The following is a 23,892-nucleotide window of genomic DNA, read 5'->3' on the forward strand; positions in this document are numbered from 1 at the left end:
TTGGATAAGCCAAGATTCAAGTTGGAATTACCAACTTTAAAGTTGGAATTACCAATTTTAAAAAAAATATTGCGTTACACTAATACGCTTCCGTACTAAACAACGTCAAGATTTTTTTAATGTGAAATTGCACCTCTCATATACAACGTTGTGAAGAGGAACGATAACACAAAACCTTGACATTGTGAAATGTAATTTAGGTTAAATTAGGTCTGTTCAATACGAGTATCAAGTAGATTCTGATTATATTTCTGCATATATCAGAACAATAGCTCTACAATTTTGTTTTATTATAACATGAATTTACTTCGAATTGTCTATTGGAATATTGTTTTTAAAAATAAAATAAAAAAAGCTTCAAGCCAAAAGCTGGCGAGCCACACCGACATGCACACTAACCGCAGAACTGACCATGTAGTTTTATGGTGACCGTGGTCCATTCCACTTTTTTTTTTCAGACCAGCGAGCACAGTTCTTCAGCTACATGCACACTAAATCATTTTCTATAGCAACTTAAATCATAATCCTTTTAGTCGTTTACAAAGTTTGGTTATTACATGTACGACCGTCTTTAAAACTTACGGCGCTGAATCGAAACGATTAACTACTGTATACATGTAGGAGAAATATTATACATTTATTGACTGAGTTCGAGAGCAACATGCATTCTGTCGACCTTCGAACCAAACTTAGGTCGAGGGTCGACAAAACTCATTTTGCCCGAGGACACGGTCAATAAATGGTTTTTTTTTTTAAAATACCTGTTATTGTTTTTTTTACATGCATGTATCTTGTACTGCGTTCCGTGATATAAACTTTATATCCATCTTTGTTTATCACCAACGAAAGCAAATGAGATTAAGGTCCGCCCATAATGTGACTTAAGCGGTCTAACATTTTATCGACAGGTCCAACATCTCACTCAGCGGTCCAACATCGATTTTTATGTCCACTCAGTAAAACATAAAATATGTGATACCTTTTTCGTACAGATTTGTACAGGAACAAATTCTTAAACCTAAAACATCATTCTTTTCTTTCCACTTCTTAACTATAAGACATAGCTTATATCTTTGAATAAATCGTATAAAATGTTTCAATAAGAATTGGTCATGTTGGTATAACCAAGCAATACATTTCAAATAACGACTTATTTTTTATAATAGTAGGGGAAACACATTTTTTAATGTGAGCATTTGTCATCTAAAAATCAATTACATTTACTGATGAGTCGATAAATTCGCAATATCTCAGTTCTTTGAGATCTGACCGAAAACTAATTGGCAGAGAGTAAAACAATCTTAAATGCAAATAAAAGAAAACGCGATGGCGGTGCTTCGTGTTATATAATCACATACATGTAGAATTGGCGGCCAAATAGAGATAGACAAAATAAGTCCAGATAACTTTTTTTCTCGGGAGAATAAATTATTAAGGTAGAGGAGAGATAATTTTCAGCTGCTTCGCAGTCCGGATGTCCAAACTTCAAAGTCAGTTACGTTGAAAAGTTTTACTCGCAAAATAAGAAATTGTAATTCACCGATCGACAAAATGTAATGAGGATCTTTGTCTTTAGGCGTAGTTCTATCTTCAATATTTTGTTAAGTCAACTGTTCATGATATAATTGTAGAAGCGAAATTGGTTTCAATCAGTATTTAATAACACGACGATATATCTTTTAAAAAGTGCAATGAGCAGAGGGACGAAAGATAAAGAAGCAATGACGTCATAAAAAAGGCGAAAATCTGAGTAGGGTCATCAAACTAATGATGAAATAGAAAATTGTTTAAAGTATGATAATGATTTTTTTCTCAACACTTCCTGTACCTTTTTGTTTCAAGTTCTTTTAAATATTTTAAGCGGCATGAATCTCATGGCATCAGTCCACTAACATATGAAAACCCACCAATAAACAACTATTTTCTCTAATAAATATGATTTTAAAAAAAGATTTCAAACAATCGAATTGATTCAAATATTTGCCATTAATAATGAAAAATAAATTAGTAAGTATGGTATACTAACACATGTAGTACAATAAATTGCATTTTGCGTTTGTGAGAGAAATTTAATGAACCTACATAATGAAAAATGCATGTTAGCTGGAAAGATTTTGAAATATTATACCCCATGCTTGAACATGACGTCGCATAAATCAACGTCAAAATATCGCAACATTAACGTAAACAATTTTACCTTTACAGCTATATAAAACATAAATAAAGCTCTGTACAGGTATTTATTGATAATTTCATAAAAATATACACTCTTTAGAAGAACTTAGAGGAATATTATCAATTTTGACACGGGGCCGAATTTTGCGACAAGTGAACCAGGTTCTTTTCGTCGCAGTTTTCTCATTAGCTATTCATAGCGGATGCTTGAAATTTTATTACACTCTTTGTTGAGGCATGCCATATGGTGGGATTAATTTTGATATGAATCTGATGTCAACTATATATTTTTCTGTGCATCTGCCTGTAATTGAACTTGTGTATATTAACTTGATAGTGCTTATTTACATCAGAGCGGGGGTATAACTAGTGAGCATTGGCTCACAGATTGTTTTTATTAAGGCATACATTTTACATTATTGATTTGTTATTTTAAAAATTCAGAAGAAATTCGGATTTGAAATGTGCACTTTTTTCACCTGAACTGTGCAAATATGTCAGTGTTATTTTTAGCTCTACTGGTCAGAGACCAGAAGAGCTTATGCGATAGTAATGCGTCCGGCGTCCGTCCGTCTGTCTGTCTGTCTGTCTGTCCGTCTGTCTGTCTGTAAACAATTTTTCAAAACGCTACTCCTCCTACAATTTTAGTCTGATTTCAATATAACTTGGAACACAAGTAGACTACACTAAGATACATAGAATAGTGCATCGGTTTTTAATTTCGATGAACGGTGTTGCCATGGTTACTAAAAATAGAATTTTCTGTGAAATTCCTTTAAAACGCTACTCCTTCTACAGTTTTGGTCTGATTTCAATATAACTTGGCACACAAGTAGACTACACTAAGATACATAGAATAGTGCATCAATTTTTGATTTCGATGAACGGTGTTGCCATGGTTACTAAAAATAGAATTTTCTGTGAAATTCCTTAAAAACGCTACTCCTTCTACAGTTTTGGTCTGATTTCAATATAACTTGGCACACAAGTAGGCTACACTAAGATACATAGAATAGTGCATCAGTTTTTAATTTCGTTGAACGGTGTTGCCATGGTTACTATAAATAGAATTTTCTGTGAAATTCCTTAAAAACGCTACTCCTTCTACAGTTTTGGTCTGATTTCAATATAACTTGGCACACAAGTAGACTACACTAAGATACATAGAATAGTGCATCGGTTTTTAATTTCAATGAACGGTGTTACCATGGTTACTAAAAATAGAATTTTCTGTGAAATTCCTTAAAAACGCTACTCCTTCTACAGTTTTGGTCTGATTTCAATATAACTTGGCACACAAGTAGGCTACACTAAGATACATAGAATAGTGCATCAGTTTTTAATTTCGTTGAACGATGTTGCCATGGTTACTATAAATAGAATTTTCTGTGAAATTCCTTAAAAACGCTACTCCTTCTACAGTTTTGGTCTGATTTCAATATAACTTGGCACACAAGTAGACTACACTAAGATACATAGAATAGTGCATCGGTTTTTAATTTCAATGAACGGTGTTACCATGGTTACTAAAAATAGAATTTTCTGTGAAATTCCTTAAAAACGCTACTCCTTCTACAGTTTTGGTCTGATTTCAATATAAATGGCACACAAGTAGACTACACTAAGATACATAGAAAAGTGCATCGGTTTTTAATTTCGATGAACGATGTTGCCATGGTTACTAAAAATAGAAATTTCTGTGAAATTCTTTAAAAACGCTACTCCTTCTACAGTTTTGGTCTGATTTCAATATAACTTGGCACACAAGTAGACTACACTAAGATACATGGAATAGTGCATCGGTTTCTGATTTCGATGAACGGTGTTACCATGGTTACTAAAAATAGAATTTTCTGTGAAATTCCGTAAAAACGCTACTCCTTCTACAGTTCTAGTTTGATTTCAAAATAAGTTGGCACACAAGTAGACTACACAAAGATACATAAAATAGTGCAATGGTTTTTGATAAGTACATACCAGTAGAGCTACAGTCTCGACAGAGACTTCTGGTTTTTAAATTAGGTATACATATAAAATCTTAAAAAAATTATGAAAAATTTTGTATCATGATATTGTGTTATATGTTTAATTCGCCAAGAATCAATTCAAAAGTTTAAAAAAAGAGCATAGGAAATTTGGAAATTAAATGTAAATTTTAAAATTCTTTAAAGTTTATTTTATTTTTTTCTTCAAAAGTATTATTTTAAGTTTGTTTTTAACATATTTTATTAAATAAATTGACATTGATTAATTTTGATTAAGTTGTATAGCCACAATTGTCAATATATGTAGTTCGGGGTAATTTTTAAAAAATAGACCAGAGGAAATTCAGATTAGAATATCTTTTTATTTGACTAATGACCATACCAATTTCTCCCCTCTGTTACTAAGCTATATATCTGTTATTTAAAATAAAGTTTAGAAAATAAATATCCAATTATTTTTAGTGTGTTTTTATAACCATTTTTGTTGTCAAGGTTAAGAAAAAATGGTCAATTTTTAAGACGACAGAGGAAATTCAGGCTGTCGTAGAATGTTGTTGGAATGTACTATCTATGTGTAAAAATGACAAGATGATGTTGATCTGTTACCCTTTTTTATACAAGAAAATAAATAAATTCTGATGATAATTTGTAAGTTTTTTAATACTTTTTTTACTGGTAGTGGGATTTTTTTCACAGATTTTACATTTTCAAACAAGGGCATATTCACAGGTTGTTGCCATGGAAACGAGTGCATTAACATATATATTTTTTTATGATTCTTAAACCACAAACTTGTCCTTTATCCGAAGGTAACCATCTTTTAAAATTCCAATTACTTTCACGACAGGTTCGAATCACCTTAAACTCAACCTGCGAGGCAGCGTGCCCTTCCAAAAACGCTGCTCAAACCGAGATACTATTTCAGCATAGGTCGTATCCTAAACATGCGAGTTGATTAGGTGAAAATAAGTGAGTGAAGGCCTGTCTTCTAAGATGCTAGTGCTAAAAGACCGTCCTTATTTAACCACCCTGCCAATGTCTTTAACTTAGCGTGGAACAAACCTTACTCTGAGCTGCAATCGTACTTAAGACTCCTAGCCCCCACTGGGATATATCGCCCATACCTTAATGAATCACCATAAGATGTCTATAAGGCCATATTTAAAATATTTTATTTGCTCGCACGCGCCTATCATTTTAGGTGTGAGTGGTAGGTAGACTTTTCTAGTTTCCTACCGCCAGAGGACTATAGATTTCCGGCCTCTGCGTCTGTCCGTCCCACTTGGTTTTCCGCACTTTTTTTTTCTAAATACTTGCAGATATTGAACTGAATTTTTATATTTGAGTGTATCTTATTGAGTAACAGATTAAGTTTGAATTTGGCATCGCTTCGTTGATTTTTGACAGAATAATGCCATTTTGAATTTTTCTTATTCGTTTAATTGAGACCGGGTTCGTGCTGCGCTGACTTCCGATGGTGAATAGATATGAACGGAGAACAAGACATTGGAAAAGTAATTTGAATTTTTGTCTTAACATGAATTATTTTATTCGGTTTAACTGAGTATTCACAACCTACAAATCGTGCAGTTTTACCTTGCACTTTGCATTTTATAAAATATCCTGAAAAAAGGGGAACTTGTAAGGGGGCTTGTATTGCTTCTGTAATACTCTCAAAAATACTTGTTTTTTTTTAGACAAAATTTCATAAATAGATTTCGATTATATATAGATATTAACTATGTCTTAGATTTCATCGTACTAATCAGACAGTAAAATTAAAGCATTCTAAATGAATTCAATCTTTTATTGCCCTTATATCAGCGCACATCAGTTCTTTTAAGGCAAACGACAATAGAAATCTTATTATAGAAGATTTTTTTAACATTTCATCCATTCATCATTCATGCCCCCCCCCCCCATGTTTTCCAGACATAACCTTTAGACTATAGAAACGATCATTGGAGCCTCCAACCATTTCTGAATGTTAAATTAATGTAGTTAGTGAGTGCAAGAAATAGTACTGAAAGATATTAAAGCCACGTCATTACTCTGTCAGTGGTTTTCGTCAGAGGCTAAAAATGACTTAATAAATTCAACTTTTATATATCATGGATGAATTATATATGTATTAAATATATGATAAATTTATATATTTAAATGATTTAATCTCAAGTAAAATTTTCCGTTCCGTTCCGCTTTCTGTTCCTAATTTTAGCAACATACTCTTAATTTGGATTTTCATTCTCAGTTTGCTGATCTCAAGGTATCTCATTGTCTATACAATAAATAGACCAATTGTTTTAATAGAATAAACTAAATGGCCTATCTAAGACCCCCCTTTTTAATGGCTCTCTGCCATCCGTCCTTCGGATGAGGTCCTGTGTCGTAATTGCTGCTGGCACGAAGAAGACTGCCCCCTCCCTCCACCCTTGTTGAATGGCTCTCTTTTTGGATGAGGTCCATTGTCGGAGTTGGTCCTGGCACGAAAAAAACCCTCACCCGTTCAATGGCTCTCTACCATCGGATGAGGTCCTGTGTCGCAGTTGCATGGTGTTGTCACGAAAAGGATCCGACCCGTTCAAAGGCTCTCTGCCATCTGTCTACCGGATGAGGTCCCGTGGCGAAGTAGGTGATGGCACGAAAAAGATTCCCCCCTGTCTAATGGCTCTCTGGGATCGGTCCTTTGGGGTAAGTCTTGTGTCGCAGTAGGTGATGGCACGAAGAAGATGGAATCCTTCCTGCTGTTCGATGGCTCTTTAGGACTGGTCCTTCGGATTAGACTGTGCACGAAAAAGATTGGTTTCTCCTTGTTAAATGGTCAATGGGGACAAGTAAAGGATTAAAGTTGCAGCTCTCTACGTACAAGTGGTATCACCTACCTATATATACGAGTTAAAAGTTCTCGAGAGGGACGCTTAACAACAATCAATTAATTAAAAATCTCTGATTCATTTTAATGTCCTAAATAGAATTTAATTGCCATTCTCTGAAACCACTTAAACTTCGTTGTCACGCATGGTCACCGATTTTAAAGAAACTTTATCAATGCTTAGTACTCGACACCAGAAACAAATATCAAACAAACTTTCGTTGCTAAGTGTCTCGGTTGCCATGGCAACAGCCGGAAAAGTTTGAAAAATCGAGATTTTCAGCCACTTTAAATCCTGACTGTGGCTTAATAAAAACTAGAAAAAGCAAACAAACCATTCTAACGAAAACATTACACCTTGATGTCACTTATACTGTGAAGAAACTGTTTAGAATATATCTCAAAGTAAGTGGTAACCAAGGGTACATTTGGAATACATTTAAAATGCTGAAATATGCTGAAAAACACTCCATATTCACTAATGGTAGGTGTTACATGCTAAAACTTAATCATTGACTTAAGAAAAACAAAGAAAATATTTGACCTTAAGTATATAAGTATAAGCAATATTATTCTATAAATAACTTTTATGGTTGCCGTGGTAACACAGTGTATCCATGCAAAACCAGTAACTAAGATTGGGTTAATGCTATTGTTTTGAGAAAAAAACATGAAAATTCAAAACTGGCAAGTATGCATCTTTAGGACCTTGCAACACCAAAACCATAAGAAAAATTGGGTATAATTGCTACTTTGTAATGTTACCATGGAAACAAAGTACTAGTGCTTAAAAGTGAATTTTTTTCCGCTGCATTAAGAATTGAATTGCCATTTAATCAAGATACAAATTAAAGAGCTCAACTGGAATAGTCTTATCTGTTAGAACTGAAGTTAAATATTATATATTGATAAAATTTGTTGAATAAAACAAAACTGTTGCTATGGTTACCAAGAAGGAAAAATGTTCGATTTTTTTAACTTTATATCAATATTAAATCCTGTGTGCTAACTTCTTGCATCCACTTAGAGATTGGATGATAGTCAAAATTAAAAGCCAAGTTAGCTGTTGATAAATATCAATCATAAAAGTTTTGGGAATCTACATTTAAGGGTACGTATCCAAGGAAACAAAATATTTTTCAGGTTTTTTTAGCATAAATTTTCTGCTTATTTCCATAGCAACGCTCTATTTAAAGAATCTAATCTGATTTTTTTGAAATGGGAAATTTTGGAGCACACCAACATCTTATAAAATTGATCATTAGTTATGAGGAAATTATAGTGTTACTTTGAGGGCTCTCTGGGGCATAAAAACCTTGGCAACCATTGCCAAGAAAACATTGATATAGCCATTAATTGTTGCCCCGGGAGAAAGAATTGAATCAATGAGTATAAAACTTAGATTTTATGCAATAAAAGCCTGAACTCATCAAGGAATAATCACTGTATGTGAGCAGAAAAAACTCCATTTACCTTGCCATAAATTTTTGTTATCCGAGGAATTAATTGGGGAAATATGTCTCTCAAACTGTTTGAAAAAGTTTAAAGCCCTAGTTCGGAAAACAGTATAATTTCATTACTAAGGGTTTCTGCAAAAAATAACATTTTATTTCACAAATAAATTGTTCGTGAAGGTCAAGAGTTTCATTTTCAATTTTATTGCAATATTTTACTTGTTCAAAGGCCAATCTTAAAATGTCATATATAGGTATCCCTACCCTAATTTTGTAAAATAAAAAATTAAATTTTGTCTTTAGAACGTGCAAAATGCATAAAATGAATGCTTAGTAATTAGATTAAATTAATTTCTACTTTGAAATGATATTGAATGGATTATTCCGGATATTTAAAGTTTTCAATCCGAATAGACGGATACCTATTCAGGTATGTTCAGTCATGCGGTTCAAAAAACCGGTTTCGATAGAGTAGTGTGTTAAAGCCAGTATAGGGTGACACGTTGAGCTGTTAACAGGGTAGAACGGCACTTTTGTTCGCTTGCTACGATTTTGAGATAATTGTGGTTGATTGTGGTGCAGTGACGTGGGGCTATACATTTATATTGTTTTGAATGGTCAGGAGTTAGCAGATTAATATAATTGAATAACAGCACTAGCAAAAGACATTCCTATTTACTTGTTCTGTGACGGGGAGGGTCTGTAGTTACACTGCCATTTTTAGCTCTATTGGTTAGGGACCAGAAGAGCTTATATGCAATAGGTATGCGTCCCGGTTTTATGTCCCGGTTGAAGCACATGAAAAAAATTACCCTAGATGCGGGTGATTTCATCAAAATATTTACAAATCGGGGGCATATAAAAATTAAATGGAAATGTGAAAAGGAAGAGGAATGTATAACAAATTTATTGATGTATGCATATCCCATGTTTTATACTGATTTAGATAGATAATCGAGCGAAGTTTGAGCGAGGTGAGGCGGATGCCTAGAAAAGAGTTGCAAGCCTTCTCTCTTTATATGTATCAGTGAAAAACGGCATTTTTAAAAACAGCTTGTAGAGACAAAAGAGTTGCATTTTTGATAACATATAATGCATATTAGAATAGAAAAAGAGGAAAAAGATGACTTGAATCCTGATTTAAAAAGAAAAAAAATGGGAAAGGGGGGGGGGGGGTCCATACCCCAAGTGCCTATGATTTCGATAAATGGTATTGTCATGGTTACTAAAAATAGAAATTTCTTTGAAATGCTTTCAAAATGCTCCTATGGTCTTGATCCAATTTCAATTAGAGTTGGCAGACATGTAGACTACACTAAGATACATATTTCTTCGCTTCAGTGGTGTCTGATTTCCATGAACGGTGTTGCCATGGTTACTAAAAATAGAATATCTTCTGTAACATTCTTTCAAAATAATGCTCTTCCTACAGTTTTGGTCAGATTTCAATATAACTTGGCACAAAAGTAGACTATACTAGGAAACATAATTCTCTGCATCATTTTAGATAAGAATGGACGTTGTTCCTGTAGTTACTTAAAATAGAAATTTCTGTGAAATAGTTTAAAAATGCTATTACATTACAAATACAGTTTAAGTTTGTATATAATACAACGTGGCTTGCAGATAGACTATACTTAGATTAATTATTGTATTATTGTTTTTAGATCTACTGGTCAGAGACCAGAAAAGCTCATGTTATAGTATAGTGTCCGTCGTCCGTCCGTCTGTCTGTCTCTCTGTAAGCTATTTTTCAAATGCTATTCTCCTGAAATTTTGGTCTGATTTCAATATAACTTGGCACACAAGTAAACTACACTAAGATACATAATTTAGTGCATCGATTTTTGATTTCGATGAATGGTGTTGCCATGATTACTAAAAAAAAATTCTGTGAGGTTTCTTTAAAAGGCTACTCCTCCTACTGTTTAGACCCCATTTCAATTTAACTTGATACACAAGTAGAATAGACTAAGATACATAACTAAGGTCATCCTTTGTTGCTATGCTAATTCAAAATAGAAATTTCTGTATAATTCCTTTAAAACGAACTCCGTCAATTTTGTTGTGATTTCAATATAATTTGGCACAAAAGTTAACTTCACTAACGTAGATAATTCTGCTTATCTGGCACAAAGTTATATTTAAAAAATAAATTATTCTATTTATTTCTGCCTGTTGAAAAGTCAAATCCAAGTTCTACTTTCCATATACATGAACAGACTAGTAGAGCTACATTTGTATCAGAGACTTCTGGTTTCTAGACTATTGAAGGGTACCAATGCCATGTCTTATTCGCAATTCATATGATTCATTCCTTAAGTTAGCGGAATCTCCTTAAAAACATGATAAACAGAATTTTTAAATTTTTTTTATTCTGGTGTGGGCGAATTTAAAACGGGGCGAATTCAAAGTAAACTGTATAATATAATTAACAAAAATCCTTTTGGGCGAATTAAAAACGGGGCAAACTTGTTTTCAGATGTGAAAGGGCGAAAATAGCACGGGGCGAAAATAACCCTGTATACAGTTTTAGATGTTATGGCTTTCATTTAAGCACATTTAGGGAGAGGTTTTTTTAAGTTGCAAGAACTTGATACCAATCCCATTGTATAAATTATACAATAAAATATGTTCAAAACAAAATTTAAGCACACACACAATCTACATTTGAATCCAGTAGTTTATTTTCATTCTTTTCGTAAACTGGGTGGCGGCGGCAGAAACGACTTTTTCTGCATTGAAATCCTGGATGCAAGAAAGAACTCTCCTCACTTTCTACGCAGTACGCGTAATAAAAATCTTTTAAGAATATGATTGATGTACAGAAGATGCAGAAACAGCTTGGGGAATTTTCATTTCTAACCCAGGACACCAATTGCTTTTAGTTCATTACAACATTACCTTAATCTGAATCTGTCTCACTCGTTTCAATTAAGCCCTTCATTACCGCTCGGAATCGTCTTTGTATTTCCTTTCTCCTCCTCTTCTCCTTTTTCAGTTTTTTCTTTATTTTAGCATTCTGTCAAAACCAGTGATATAATGCAGATTTGTATTAATTAAACTGTTTAAGTAGATCCCCTGTAGTATAGTGAGGATTCAATTTTGACATTTTAAGCGAGGAATTAGGATCACTAAAGTATAATATAACTTACAACTCATTCCATCATTAGATGTTATGGTTTTCATTCAAACACACACACACAATCTACATTTGAATCCAGTAGTTTCATTTTCAATTTTTTTGGTTATCTGGGAGGAGGCAGCAGAAACGACTTTTTCTGCATTGAAATCCTGGATCACAGAAATCTCCTCACTTTCTACACAGTCCGCGTAACCAAATAATCTTTTAAGAATATGATTGATGTACAGGGGGTAGTAGATGTAGGCATCCTTGAGGGCGTGGTAGATGTAGGCTTCCTTGAGGGGGTGGTAAGGTTTAAATTCATGTCTTTTGTCGAGAACACTGTAGGTTTGCAGTGAAGAGCAATGCTGCTTGCTATTAGAACATTTTTGTTCCTGGGCCTACTACGGTAACATGTAACCGAGTGTATTTTTTCAATAAAGCTTACCCTTACATGCTGAAGAGTTGGGCCTCCTTGAGAGGGTGGTAGATGAAAAGTTTAGGTACCTTATCTCCATATCTTCTTCTGGTCTGTGACCAGTAGAGCTAAAAAAATGTCGTACTACAAAACAGTTGCACAGATGTACTACAACATCAGTTGACGTTGCAAATTTGCCTTTTACCCTCTGTCCTATCGTTTGAAAATAATTAAATATATCGTACTCACAAGAAATCTGTCATCTTCTGGTTTGTACTTATAACAAAAGAAGAGAAAAGTAGTCTTTTGTACTCAAAACTTTACAACAGTTATAAATATAATGATCCTTGATCAAGTCTCTTTTCAGGGCAACATGTGCCATGTTCATTTTAAATGGGACTAAAGCTGTGGGAAAAGAAGCATTTTGAAAGCATTTCACGAAAATGTCTATTTTTGTAACCAGAGCAACACCGTTCATCGAATTCAAAAACCGATGCATTAAGTTATGTATCTTGATGTAGTTAATTTTTGTGCCAAGTTGTAATGTAATCAGTTCAAAACTGTAGGAGGGGTTGAGTTTTATTAGAATTTCACCGAAATTTCTTATTTTAGTGAACATGTCTTCCTTTCTTTTTCAATTCTTTCTTCGAGGTCTATCTCCTCGCGTTTAGCATCATCTCTCTCTGTGTTTGGATAGACATAGAATTTTTTTGCGCCAGCATCTACTGCGACACGGGGCCTCGCTTTATACAGTCTCATCTAAGGACTTGCCCCCGTGGGGACCCGGGGTGACAAGAATAAGTACCCGGCACCTCCTTGCATGTATGAAAAAAGTGATATAATGAATATATATATTAAATATACTGTTCAAGCAGATTCCCTGTAGTTTATTGAGGATTCAATTTTTGCGAGGTACTGTATATAGGGAAATTTTCGCCCCCGTTAAATTTTCGCCCCTTTTGCTCTATTCTGGTGTTGGCGAATTTAAAACGGTGCAAACTTGTTTTTAGATGTGAAAGGGCGATAATAAACACACACAATCTACATTTGAATCCAGTAGTTTTTTTTCATTCTTTTGGTAAGCTGGGTGGAGGCAACAGAAACGACTTTTTCTGCATTGAAATCCTGGATCCCAGAACTCTCCTCACAGTACACAGTACGTGTAACCAAATAATCTTTTAAGAATATGATTGATGTACAGAAGATGCTGAAACAGCTTCGGATTTTTTTTTATCTAACCCAGGACGCCAATTGCTTTTAATTTATTACATTGCCTTAATCCGAATCGGAGTCGCTTGACCCAATCAATGCCTTCATCACCGCCCTAAATCTTCCCTTGATCTAGAGTGGCGAATTAAGGAGTTTATCCGTCATGACATGATACCAAATAAATACTTCTTCTATAATCATGTTTTAGTTCTTGTATTTCTTTTGTTGCTTGAAGGTACTTTGTTTTAAATTTCTTCTTCTGTGGTGTTGTCTTCTGGTGAATAAAGGGAAAAAAAATGTTTGATGCATACATCAGCTTCGGTAGAAATAAAAATTAAATGATACGGGTTTACTGCACTATTTTCATCTACTTTAGATGTAATACTAATACGTTTAAAAAAATGTTTTTAATTCTAAATTCATTCCAAATAGAAAAAAAAAACTTTTGGAAGAATGCTTTTCAAAAGTTGTGATAAAAAAAATTAAAGTTTATTTTCTTTATTGTATAAAAAATTCAATCTTCAAATTATGTTGCTAAGGGCAATAACTCAATCTTCGTCGCTCATAATGTAATCCGGAATCAATACTTTCATTTAGAGAAATCTGGCTTTCAGTTCGCTTATCTTTTTCTTCTGCTTTTCACACCTTTCTTTCAGTTCTTTTTCCTGTCAAAAACAGTGATACCAATTGCTTTTAATTTATTACATTACCTAATTCTGAATCAGATTCGGAGTTGCTGCTCTGTAGGATGGCATTGATACATCTTGTTAGTCTTCTCCTCATCTTCTTCTTTTTTCCTCCTCATTCTTTTTTTTTTCAGTGTAGCATTCTGTCAAAACCAGTGATATAATGCAGATTCGTATCAATTAAACTGTTTTATCAGATTCTCTGTATCATAGTGAGGATTCAATATTGGCATTTTTAGCGAGGTGTTAGGATCACAAAAGTTTAGTATCGCTAACAACTCATTCCGTAATTAGATGTTATGGTAATCATTTAAGCACACACACAACGCTAAAATTACTTCTCATTAAAAATTTATACCTATTTTCAAGGACGAATAGCTAAATTTATGATTTGCTCAAAATTTTTACTATTACGGTAGATCACACAAGAAGATATTAAAAGTATCATATTAAATTTTTATTATCTTTTTTTATTATGCTCACCGCGTTGCGCGGTGGTTAGAAGTCTGATCTAGAGTGGCGAATTAAGGAGTTATCCGTCATGACATGATACCAAATAAATACTTCTTCTATAATCACGTTTTAGTTCTTTGATTTCTTTTGTTGCTTGAAGGTACTTTGTTTTAAATTTCTTCTTCTGTGGTGTTGTCTTCTAGTGAATAAAGGAAAAAAAACTGTTTGCTGCATACATCAGCTTCGGTAGAAAAAAAATTAAATGATACGGGTTTACTGCACTATTTTCATCTACTTTAAAATAGAAAAAAAACTTTTGGAAGAATGCTTTTCAAAAGTTGTGATAAAAAAAATTAAAGTTTATTTTCTTTATTGTATTAAAAATTCAATCTTCAAATTATGTTGCTAAGGGCAATAACTTTTCATGAATTTTCATTCAATTTTTTGCTTTTTTGTATTTGTATGGACAATAGTCTACCTGCCATTCGTAATGTAAAACTAGAACTGACCAAAAGGGACAAATAATCCCTTTTCTTTTTTTTTTAATTAAGGTGCCAAATCAAGAATATGGATCTTAGAAATGTTCAAACTTGTTGAAACATTGACCGAACACAAATTAACTTTTTTTCTTTCAGTGAATTTGATCTTGCATAAACGACCTTGGGTCAAGGCTATGACACACCCTCAGGTCATAAACAATATTGAGTGCTTATGATGATTTTAAAAGATTTTTGTCGCTCAAAACCCATGGAGCAAGGAAGTATGAAATTTTAACTGTTGATCATGATAGAACAATGTATGTAGAGTTGAATTGTGCATATAATTGCAAAAATAAAATTTATGATTTTAAAATTCACCAACATTGCTCAAATCTCCGAACCGGATGTGACTACATCAAAATAAAATCTTCCCTTGATCTCCGTCCTCCTTCTTTTTTCTTTTTTTTTCTGGAGTTTATCTTTAACCTAAATCTGAGTCGCTTATGTCATCCGGAATCATTACTTTCATGGATCGGAATCTCGCTTTCATTTGTCTAATTTTTCTCTTTTTGATTTACACACATTTCTTTCAGTTCTTTTTCCTGTCAAAAACAGTGATACCAATAGACTCTATTCACGCACGCGCTAAAGTTCGTAGCGATAACGAGGCTGACCTGACAAAAAGCACATGTGCGAGCAGACGCTGAAAATGGACGGCCATGCGAAAACAGGCTCCGCGGCTTATTGTTGTGTGCCGCTTTGTAATGAAGACAGTCGTCGGGGTACAGCAACATCCTTCCACTCTTTTCCAAAGGATCCATCTGTACGGAAAGAGTGGATTATTAAAATACGGCGAGACGAAGGCCCCGACTTCCATGTAAGTTTTTCACGTGCCTAACACAAAGTTGATCGATTTTGTGGATATAAAAAAATCCCTCACTGAAACATCTTTAAAAAGCTACAGATTTTTAATTTTGATTATATTTTCCTTTAATTTCATTGAGTTTTGACATACAGGACCCTTTTAATTAATCACCGTGAGGCGATAGATATCACATCACCAGTGTTGTTTACGTCCATCATGCTAAAGCCAGTAAAGGTGCGAGCGAGGTTTCTTATCATCTCGCACTTCATTACAGACTCTACACACTTTTAATTTAGATGATTACATTTCGATATAACAGCTTTTAATAAAATTTCTAGTCATTTAAAATTTTTTTTGGTTGATAAATATCTATATAAACGTGAAATTCCAAGCCCAATTCCAACCAACACGCAGCTTAATTAGTTCTTAACAGGAAAACAACTCTCTTCATAACATCTGCAGCCTGTATAGTATTAAATCATATACACTGTATCATGATACATGTTCAATGTTTATACTGAATTGATCAGGCCTATAATTTAAAGGTCATATGGGCATCAACAAAACAAAATAAAATTCCAGCCATAAACTATTCTGACAATCGGTATTCCCTATTTAGAATATACACACTACACTTGTAATCAGGATGTCCAGTTCCTTTCTGTTTAACTATGAACTACTTGTCATCAAATTTTGTCGAAGAAAAATTCTTTTGTTTACAATATCCTGATTTATTTTATGCACCAACTTGAAATGTTTTTTTTCTCAAGCAACCCCTTGCATAGCCCCTTCACAATAAGTGTGGTAGTACTCTTTTGCAGGGCAAAATGCTATATTTTGGTTAAATTTGATGTAAAAGTAATTGGCTTTTTTTTGACATTTAATTATCTATCTGTATAAACAAAAATGCCATCAAACATAACACATAAATTTGCCCTGCAAAAGAGTAGAACCACAATTATGGTGAAAGGGCCAATTGACCTAATAAAGCCAAGGTAAGCAGTTAAAACCTTGTGCACCCGTTAATTAATTAATACCTTCCTAACATTATATAGATGTTTTAAAAGAAGCATAATAAATAGTGTACATACTTTTTAATACATGTATAACTTATGAATTGTAATTGAAACAATAACAATAACAATGCCAATTAGATATTCTACAACTTGATTGGTATTTTTCAGATATCAAAGTCCACATTTGTGTGTTCCAAGCATTTTAAGGACGATGATATTGTAAGAACATTGACAGGTACAAGGCTACAAGCAGCTTCAAAGTTTGAGTTCTTTTGCTGTTACTTTATAATATTGTTGAATATTAATTTATTATCAACTTAAAAGTTTTAATAATGCACATTAGTTAGCATTGATCACTTAGATTTATAATAAATTTATATCGATAAATGTTCAATTCTAAATATATAAACTTTCTGAAAAATCAAGGAGACATTTCTATTTAAAGTTCAAAAATAAAGTTGTAATTTGGAGTCAAGTACAACAAACATGTATTAAATATTTTAATTTGGAAATAGATAATTAAATATTTTAGAATGGTTAAAATTAACATGTCTACACACCTTGTAGGACTAAGAAAATTGAAGAAAGGCACAGTACCAAGTATATTTCCATGGACTAAGAGTGCACCAAGCCGTAAACCACCCAAGAAGAGGGAAGGACCTCCTCAGTAAGACTTAATAAGTCATGATACAATTTGCAGTATTAATTTTGCTTCTGATAAACAAGGAATGCTGCATTTGTATTATTTAAGCACTGAGTTGTAAATTTTGATGTCCATCAATTCACAACATGGACAGCTGTGCTCACAAACTGAGTTATGCATAAGCACATATACGTATCATGTTTGTACAGCTGGTCATGTTACGGCATGATGGACATGAAAATGGACAGTTCGGTACTTATATTACCATTTAAATAATAAATACAGCTTGAATAATGCACACCATACCTGTGCAAGGCCATAGTAAATAAAAACCTAGATTCTCATCCTCCTCTCAAATTTTAAAACAAAATCTGTTTTCTTAGTCTTAATTCAGATCGGGATCGGTAATCAACTAGTATTCAACTTTCGTTCTCTATCCCCCATATTTCAGTGTGATTTTCACGGCTGTTAAGATCATTAAACAGGATCATCAGTAGTTGTGAAAGATTCCTGATGCGAGATGATGTGTAGTGAGAGATAAACATATTTAAATTGACCTCTATAACTATGTATGACTTTTAGATGTATAACAAAGATATATATCTGACAACGGATATAACGCTTAAATCTGCACCATTTGATAAGGTCAAAAAATATCTGTATAATGGAAGAAACGAAAATTTGTTATGAAATCCACCACCTGCCTCAATTTAAAAAAAAAAAAAATTGGATGAGAATCAAGTTTTTTTTATTTATTAAATCCTTAATATAGGTTATTGGCTGATTATTGTGCCATAAATAGCTCACCTGAGCAGACGGAAAGCTCAAGTGAAATTTTATGATCAAATTCACAGGCCTTTTGATTGCTTAAGGTAAGTCACTCCTGAAATTTCTTATATCAAGGATTTTTTGAGAAGTATAATTTGGATAAGTACTCATAAAGTGTAACTCAAAATCGCAATGAAAATAGGGGGTCAGTGTGCATCCTACTGCTCTACGGTACACTTAAGTTGACCTTTTTGCACTTAAATTTCATCTCTTTGGTTAATTACTTTAACCCTTATTATATTTGATTAGATGTAAGCATGGCAATAAATGTAATCTTATTTTACGTAAAATAGTTTGAATAATATTTATCATTAAACAAATCTTGCAAATTAATGCGCGTAAATTATTGAGTGACCTTTTTGCACTAAAAAATAACATATCTGGGGTAATGAAAAATTTAATAGGCAATAAAAAATTTTCTTATATCAAACTTTTTACGACTTGAGTGCTGATCAGTCACAAGTATCGAGTAGTTTAAAATAATGAAAGAAAAAGGTGGGGTCAGTGATGCTAATTTTGAAATATTTGTCAAAATATGTGATTTTCAGGCAAAAAATGGTGTAAATTTGACCTTGACTTCTTTAATATATTTTTATTTTTTGGAAAAGTTTGTTGAGGGAAGGTATAAAACTTAGTCTAAAAATATAGATTAAGACCTATATTAAATATTTTTAGCAATATCAAAACGGAAAATATTCTCCGAGTAAAAGTATTTGAGGCTAAATTTCCATTACATTAAATTTTATAAATGTGCAGATTTGCAGAATTTTCTGCTAAATATCCTTCCACCAAAAGAAATAGTCCCTCATAGATCTTGCTTCTTTGTAGATTTTTTAGCAGTTTTTTCATTGAATGTTAAAAAATTTACATTGTTGAATTCAAATATGTTATAAAAATTGAATTTTAATAAGTAGTTTTGAAGTAAAAGCTTCTGCGTGAACTTTTCTAAAAAGCTGACGAGTGACTTACCTTAAAACAATTGTGTGTGTAAAAAAAAAATAAAGATATTGAACTCTTATACTGGGTACCCTATTTCGCTAATAAAATATTTTTTATTCAAATGCTCTAAAATTCTACTTTCTATTCAAATCTATTCATAGATAAACATTCTTCATTTCTTTCAAAGCTCACTCCGAAATTCCATATACCGAGTATTTCTCGAGATATTCTGAAATCAATTTCAAAAATGACCTACTTTCTTGTACTCGACATTAGCTTGGGCCCCTGGTCATTCACGTGTAAACAGATGATGTTTAAAGTCCAGCGAAGAGTTGCAAAGTATTTGTAAAATTTTTCAACAATTCAAAGTTGATTTCTTACTCCAGATTGTAAGGTTAAGTCAGTAGTAATTCCTTTCGCGAAAAATTAATTTGAAAACATTTGCATCAACAACTGCAGCCCCATGTTGATTAAGAATGTAAATGAAGCAATGGTAGAACAAATATTTTCCGGAACGCATTGTATACCTCATCGTCTCAAGCCACGGTCCGGAGTCCGCATTAAATTAGCTCTCTCCTACCCATGGCTGCTTGATCACAAAAAGTGTCGTAATCTTGAATATTTACGCCTCTCTATTGTGATGTCATATTCAGTCAGTGGCAAGTTTTGGTTCCATCGCAATCGAAATCAACAGCTGGCGTCAACAGTATACAAGAAATATTTCCTATACTGCGATTGGATATTGAAAGGTCGCGATAAAGTTCATCATCCGACTATACTTTACTCGCATTGGTCAATATTTTAATGAGCTACGAAGAATTCTCTCCTCGTTCAACCACGGCCTGAATGGGAGAGGAGCATACATTTTGGCCGTGGTTTGCGACGATGTGTATACCTTTCAATTTTCAAAACATTTAGACCGCTAAAATGTTGTTTGTGACTTAGTAATATCAAATGATCAAATTAGAGAAAACCTTGTAAAGCTCGAATGCAAATGAACAAATATTTATTGAGTTTAGAATAAATTCCGGGAAACATTTGTCCCATCGTTCCCGCTTTACAATTAGTGTAGCTCTTCTAAGGCCCAAGCTGATGTCGAGTAAAAAAATTAAGGTCAATTTTGGAATTGATTTCAGAATATCTCGAGAAGTATAAGGAATTACGGGATGAACTTTGGTAGTAATGAAGATTGTTTATATTTGAATTGATATGGATAGAAAGTAACATTGTAAAGCATTTGATTTAAAAGAATTTTATAGGCAAAAGAAGGTACCCTACCAAAAGAGTTTCATACCTTTAATTTTTTTTTCAACACCTTAATTTTTTTTCTAAGCGATTTAAAGGCCTGTGATCAAATTTGTCTATTATCTGTCTTTGGTGTTTGTTGTCATTATAAATAATATTCACATTTTCTTTCACTGAGCTAGTTTCAACTAAACTTGGCACATGCATGTACAATCCTTGGGCGAAGGAGATAATTAAGAAATAGTCAATGAAAATTGTGGGATCCTTAAAAAATCTTCTCAAAAAAACAGGAGCCACAAAAAATGAACCTTATTGATATAAAGTACTATAGATTCAACTTTTACTTAATGGGAATGCATAGAAAAAAGAAATAAAATCTGTAAATTTAAAGATATATATGAAATTTACATTTATAAACATGTATTTTGCATGTAAAATGTGTGGAAATTTAAGGCATTTAAAACACCATTACAGGGACATTTAATTTGTTTGCACACACCGTTGCAATTACGAGACTATATATCTTTCAAAAAATAATGATTCATTGCTTAAACATATCATCTCATATGTTAGTTCAAATCATCCCAAATGGAAAGGGGCACAATAAAATGGCCGAAGTCTTGGATTAAAATAAGTAAATTGTTTTATTTAGACACTTTTTTTCCAGATAAATCTGTATTGGTACCAAAGGATTATGGTATTATCTGGATGTGTAAATGTTAGTGAAAAGCATGTCATGAAAATTATTTCTACCGGGGGTACATGCAATATTGTGTCTGACTGCAAACTTGTTCTTTTATCATTTTTGTATGTAGTGAAGCTTGCATGCAACCACTGACTTGTAAAATGTATTGCATTTTGTGATCAAATGAATCATAAAGGTTTAGGAATGTGCAAGATTTTTAAGTCCCAATAACATATAGCTGAGTTTTCAAAATTCTACTGTATCAAAATAAAACATTGCTATTTATAATATTTTACATGTATTATGATACATATTGATCTTTTCAGAGAAGAAACATCAATTATTAAGAAGCAGAAAACATCATCCTCAATCTCGTTAGACACAGACCAACATTCATCATCAACTGCAACATGTGCCATTGACACTTCAACAGATATGCCATCTGAAGAGCATGACTATTGTCGCCAAGCACCATCTCTTGAAGAAGATCTTGAGGTAATACACGGATCATGTAGTAGTTCCTTTGATCTTGGGTGCATGTTAGCTTCAGCTCACACCTGAGCTGAAAACTAAGGTGAGCTTTTCTGATCACCAGTTGTCCGTCGTCCCTCTGTCTGTCTGTTAACTTTTCACATTTTCAACTTCTTCTCATGAACCACAGGGCCAATTTTAACAAAACTTGGTACAAAGCATCCTTGGGCAAAGGAAAATTAAATTTTTAATTTGAAGGGCCAAATCTCCTTCTGAGGGGAAATAATCGTGAAAAGAAAAAAATATGGTGGGTCATTTATAAATCTTCCCAATAACCATTGGGCCAGAAAAGCTGAAACTGATGTGAAAGCATCCTGGGGTAGTGTAGATTCTAAATTAATCAAATCATGACCCCCCAGGGTAGGGTGGGGCCACAATAGGGAATCCTAGTTTTACACTGAAATATGAAGGAAAATTTTTTTTAAAAATCTTCTCAAGAACCATTAGGTCAGAAAAGCTAAAACTTGTATGTGGAAGCATCCAGCTGGAGCAGTGTAGATTCTAAATTAACCCCCGGGGATAGGATGGGGCAATAATAGGGTATCCAAGTTTTAAACAATAGACAGTAGAAGGGGGAAATGTGTCAAAGAACACAATGGACCAAATTACTCAGGTGAGTGATGTGGCCCATGGGCCTTTTGTTTATGAAAACAACAATGGAAATCTTATCAGTTAACACTGTTTAAAAGCAAACCACGTGTACAAATTTTTTAGCAGCATCTGTTCCATCAAAGAAACATCCAGTGATGTGCATTCAATAATATAATTAATGTTTCATCATGTAAATAATACTGTATTCAGTTGCTTATACAAATTTAAATAAAAGAAGAAAATGTCTCTGTGATATTGTGGTAATGTTGATATTAATTTGGAATAGATAAACCATGTACATATATCACTGTGTAATACATGTACTATATTGCAGGCCATGAAGATACACATTTCTAAACTAGAAGAAAGGGTACAGCACCTTGAGAAGAAAGTAGAGAAGTTCGGAATTGAAAGATTTTCCAAAGATCCAAATTTGATAAATTTTTACACTGGTTTTTCTACTTATGATATTTTTTGTGCTGTATATAATGTTGTTGAGCCAACAGCCTCAAATATGATCAGGTGGTCACAAGTTCAGAGAAATAAGAACATTGTTTGTAATCCTTTTAGAGAAGAGTCTTTGTCAATTGTAGATCAATTTTTTATGTTTTTATGTAGAATTAGACAAGGTTTTTTTGAAGAAGATTTAGCACAACGTTTTTGTGTGTCTCAAAGCACTGTTAGTCGTATTATTATTACTTGGAGTAATTACTTGTATTGTATTTTGGGATGTTTACCCATATGGCCAGATTTAGATATTGTTAAACAGAATATGCCAGAATGTTTTAAGACTACTTATCCCAATACACGAGTTATTTTGGATTGTACAGAAATACGTGTGCAGACTCCAAGTGCCAAAGTACTTAACTCTCAGTCATATTCAAATTACAAGTCTCATACTACCTTTAAAGGCTTGATTGGTATAACCCCTCATGGTGCTGTATGTTTTGTTAGCAGATTATTTACTGGCAATATTTCTGATAAAGATGTAACACAAAGAAGTGGTATACTTGATCTATTAGAACAAGGTGATGATGTGATGGTTGACAAAGGTTTTTTAATCCAAGATTTACTTGACAGTGTTGGTGCACACTTGATTATTCCACCTTTTTTTAGGAAATAAAGTTAAATTTAGTAAGGATGAAGTTACTAAAACTCAGCAAATAGCAAGACTAAGAATTCATGTAGAAAGAGCTATCAGAAGGTGTAAAGAGTACCATATTTTTGATAATGTTCTGCCATTGTCTGTTGCTGGGACTGTAAACCAGATTTGGTCTGTGTGTTGTTTATTAACAAATTTTAAAGAAAAGTTATTTTGACAGTTATATTTTCAATTGTTTGATACTGTTTATGTGTGTGGCATGTAAATGAACATCATCTGCATATTTGATATACCAGACATGTACAAGTGAGAGGGTACACATACCTGTATATATTCAAAACAGAAATATAGCTTTAGTGCACAACACTTTTTTCCTTTGCATGCTTTGAGAAATTGATTTTTCTTTGTAAATTTTCATTGAGATGTTTTCAAGTGATATAGATCTTTTTGGAAAAACATTAATACCATGAGATTTTATCAAGGATTGGGTAACTTTGAAAATCTAATACAGATATTTTAAAATTTGATTTAAGTACAAGAATTTTTAAATTATACTGTATATGCAATGCTATCATAATTACTTTTGGTAATC

At 33.1% G+C, this 23,892-nt stretch overlaps 1 protein-coding gene across 1 annotated transcript; it reads left to right on the forward strand.

Moving 5' to 3' along the window:
• The first annotated feature begins 15,481 nt into the window (after window positions 1-15,481).
• Window positions 15,482-23,643, forward strand: LOC134267296 (uncharacterized). Its single transcript, XM_062749523.1, has 5 exons — window positions 15,482-15,732; window positions 16,905-16,971; window positions 17,304-17,403; window positions 21,403-21,571; window positions 22,533-23,643. The coding sequence occupies exons 1-5, from the start codon at window positions 15,544-15,546 to the stop codon at window positions 23,319-23,321; spliced, it is 1,314 nt and encodes a 437-aa protein (XP_062605507.1). The 5' UTR covers window positions 15,482-15,543; the 3' UTR covers window positions 23,322-23,643.
• Window positions 23,644-23,892: the final 249 nt, after the last annotated feature.

The sequence above is a fragment of the Saccostrea cucullata genome, unplaced genomic scaffold (genome assembly GCF_032062105.1).
Source record: "Saccostrea cucullata isolate Sc308-1 unplaced genomic scaffold, CSIRO_AGI_Scuc_v1 ctg893, whole genome shotgun sequence".
Classification (NCBI taxonomy): domain Eukaryota; kingdom Metazoa; phylum Mollusca; class Bivalvia; order Ostreida; family Ostreidae; genus Saccostrea; species Saccostrea cuccullata.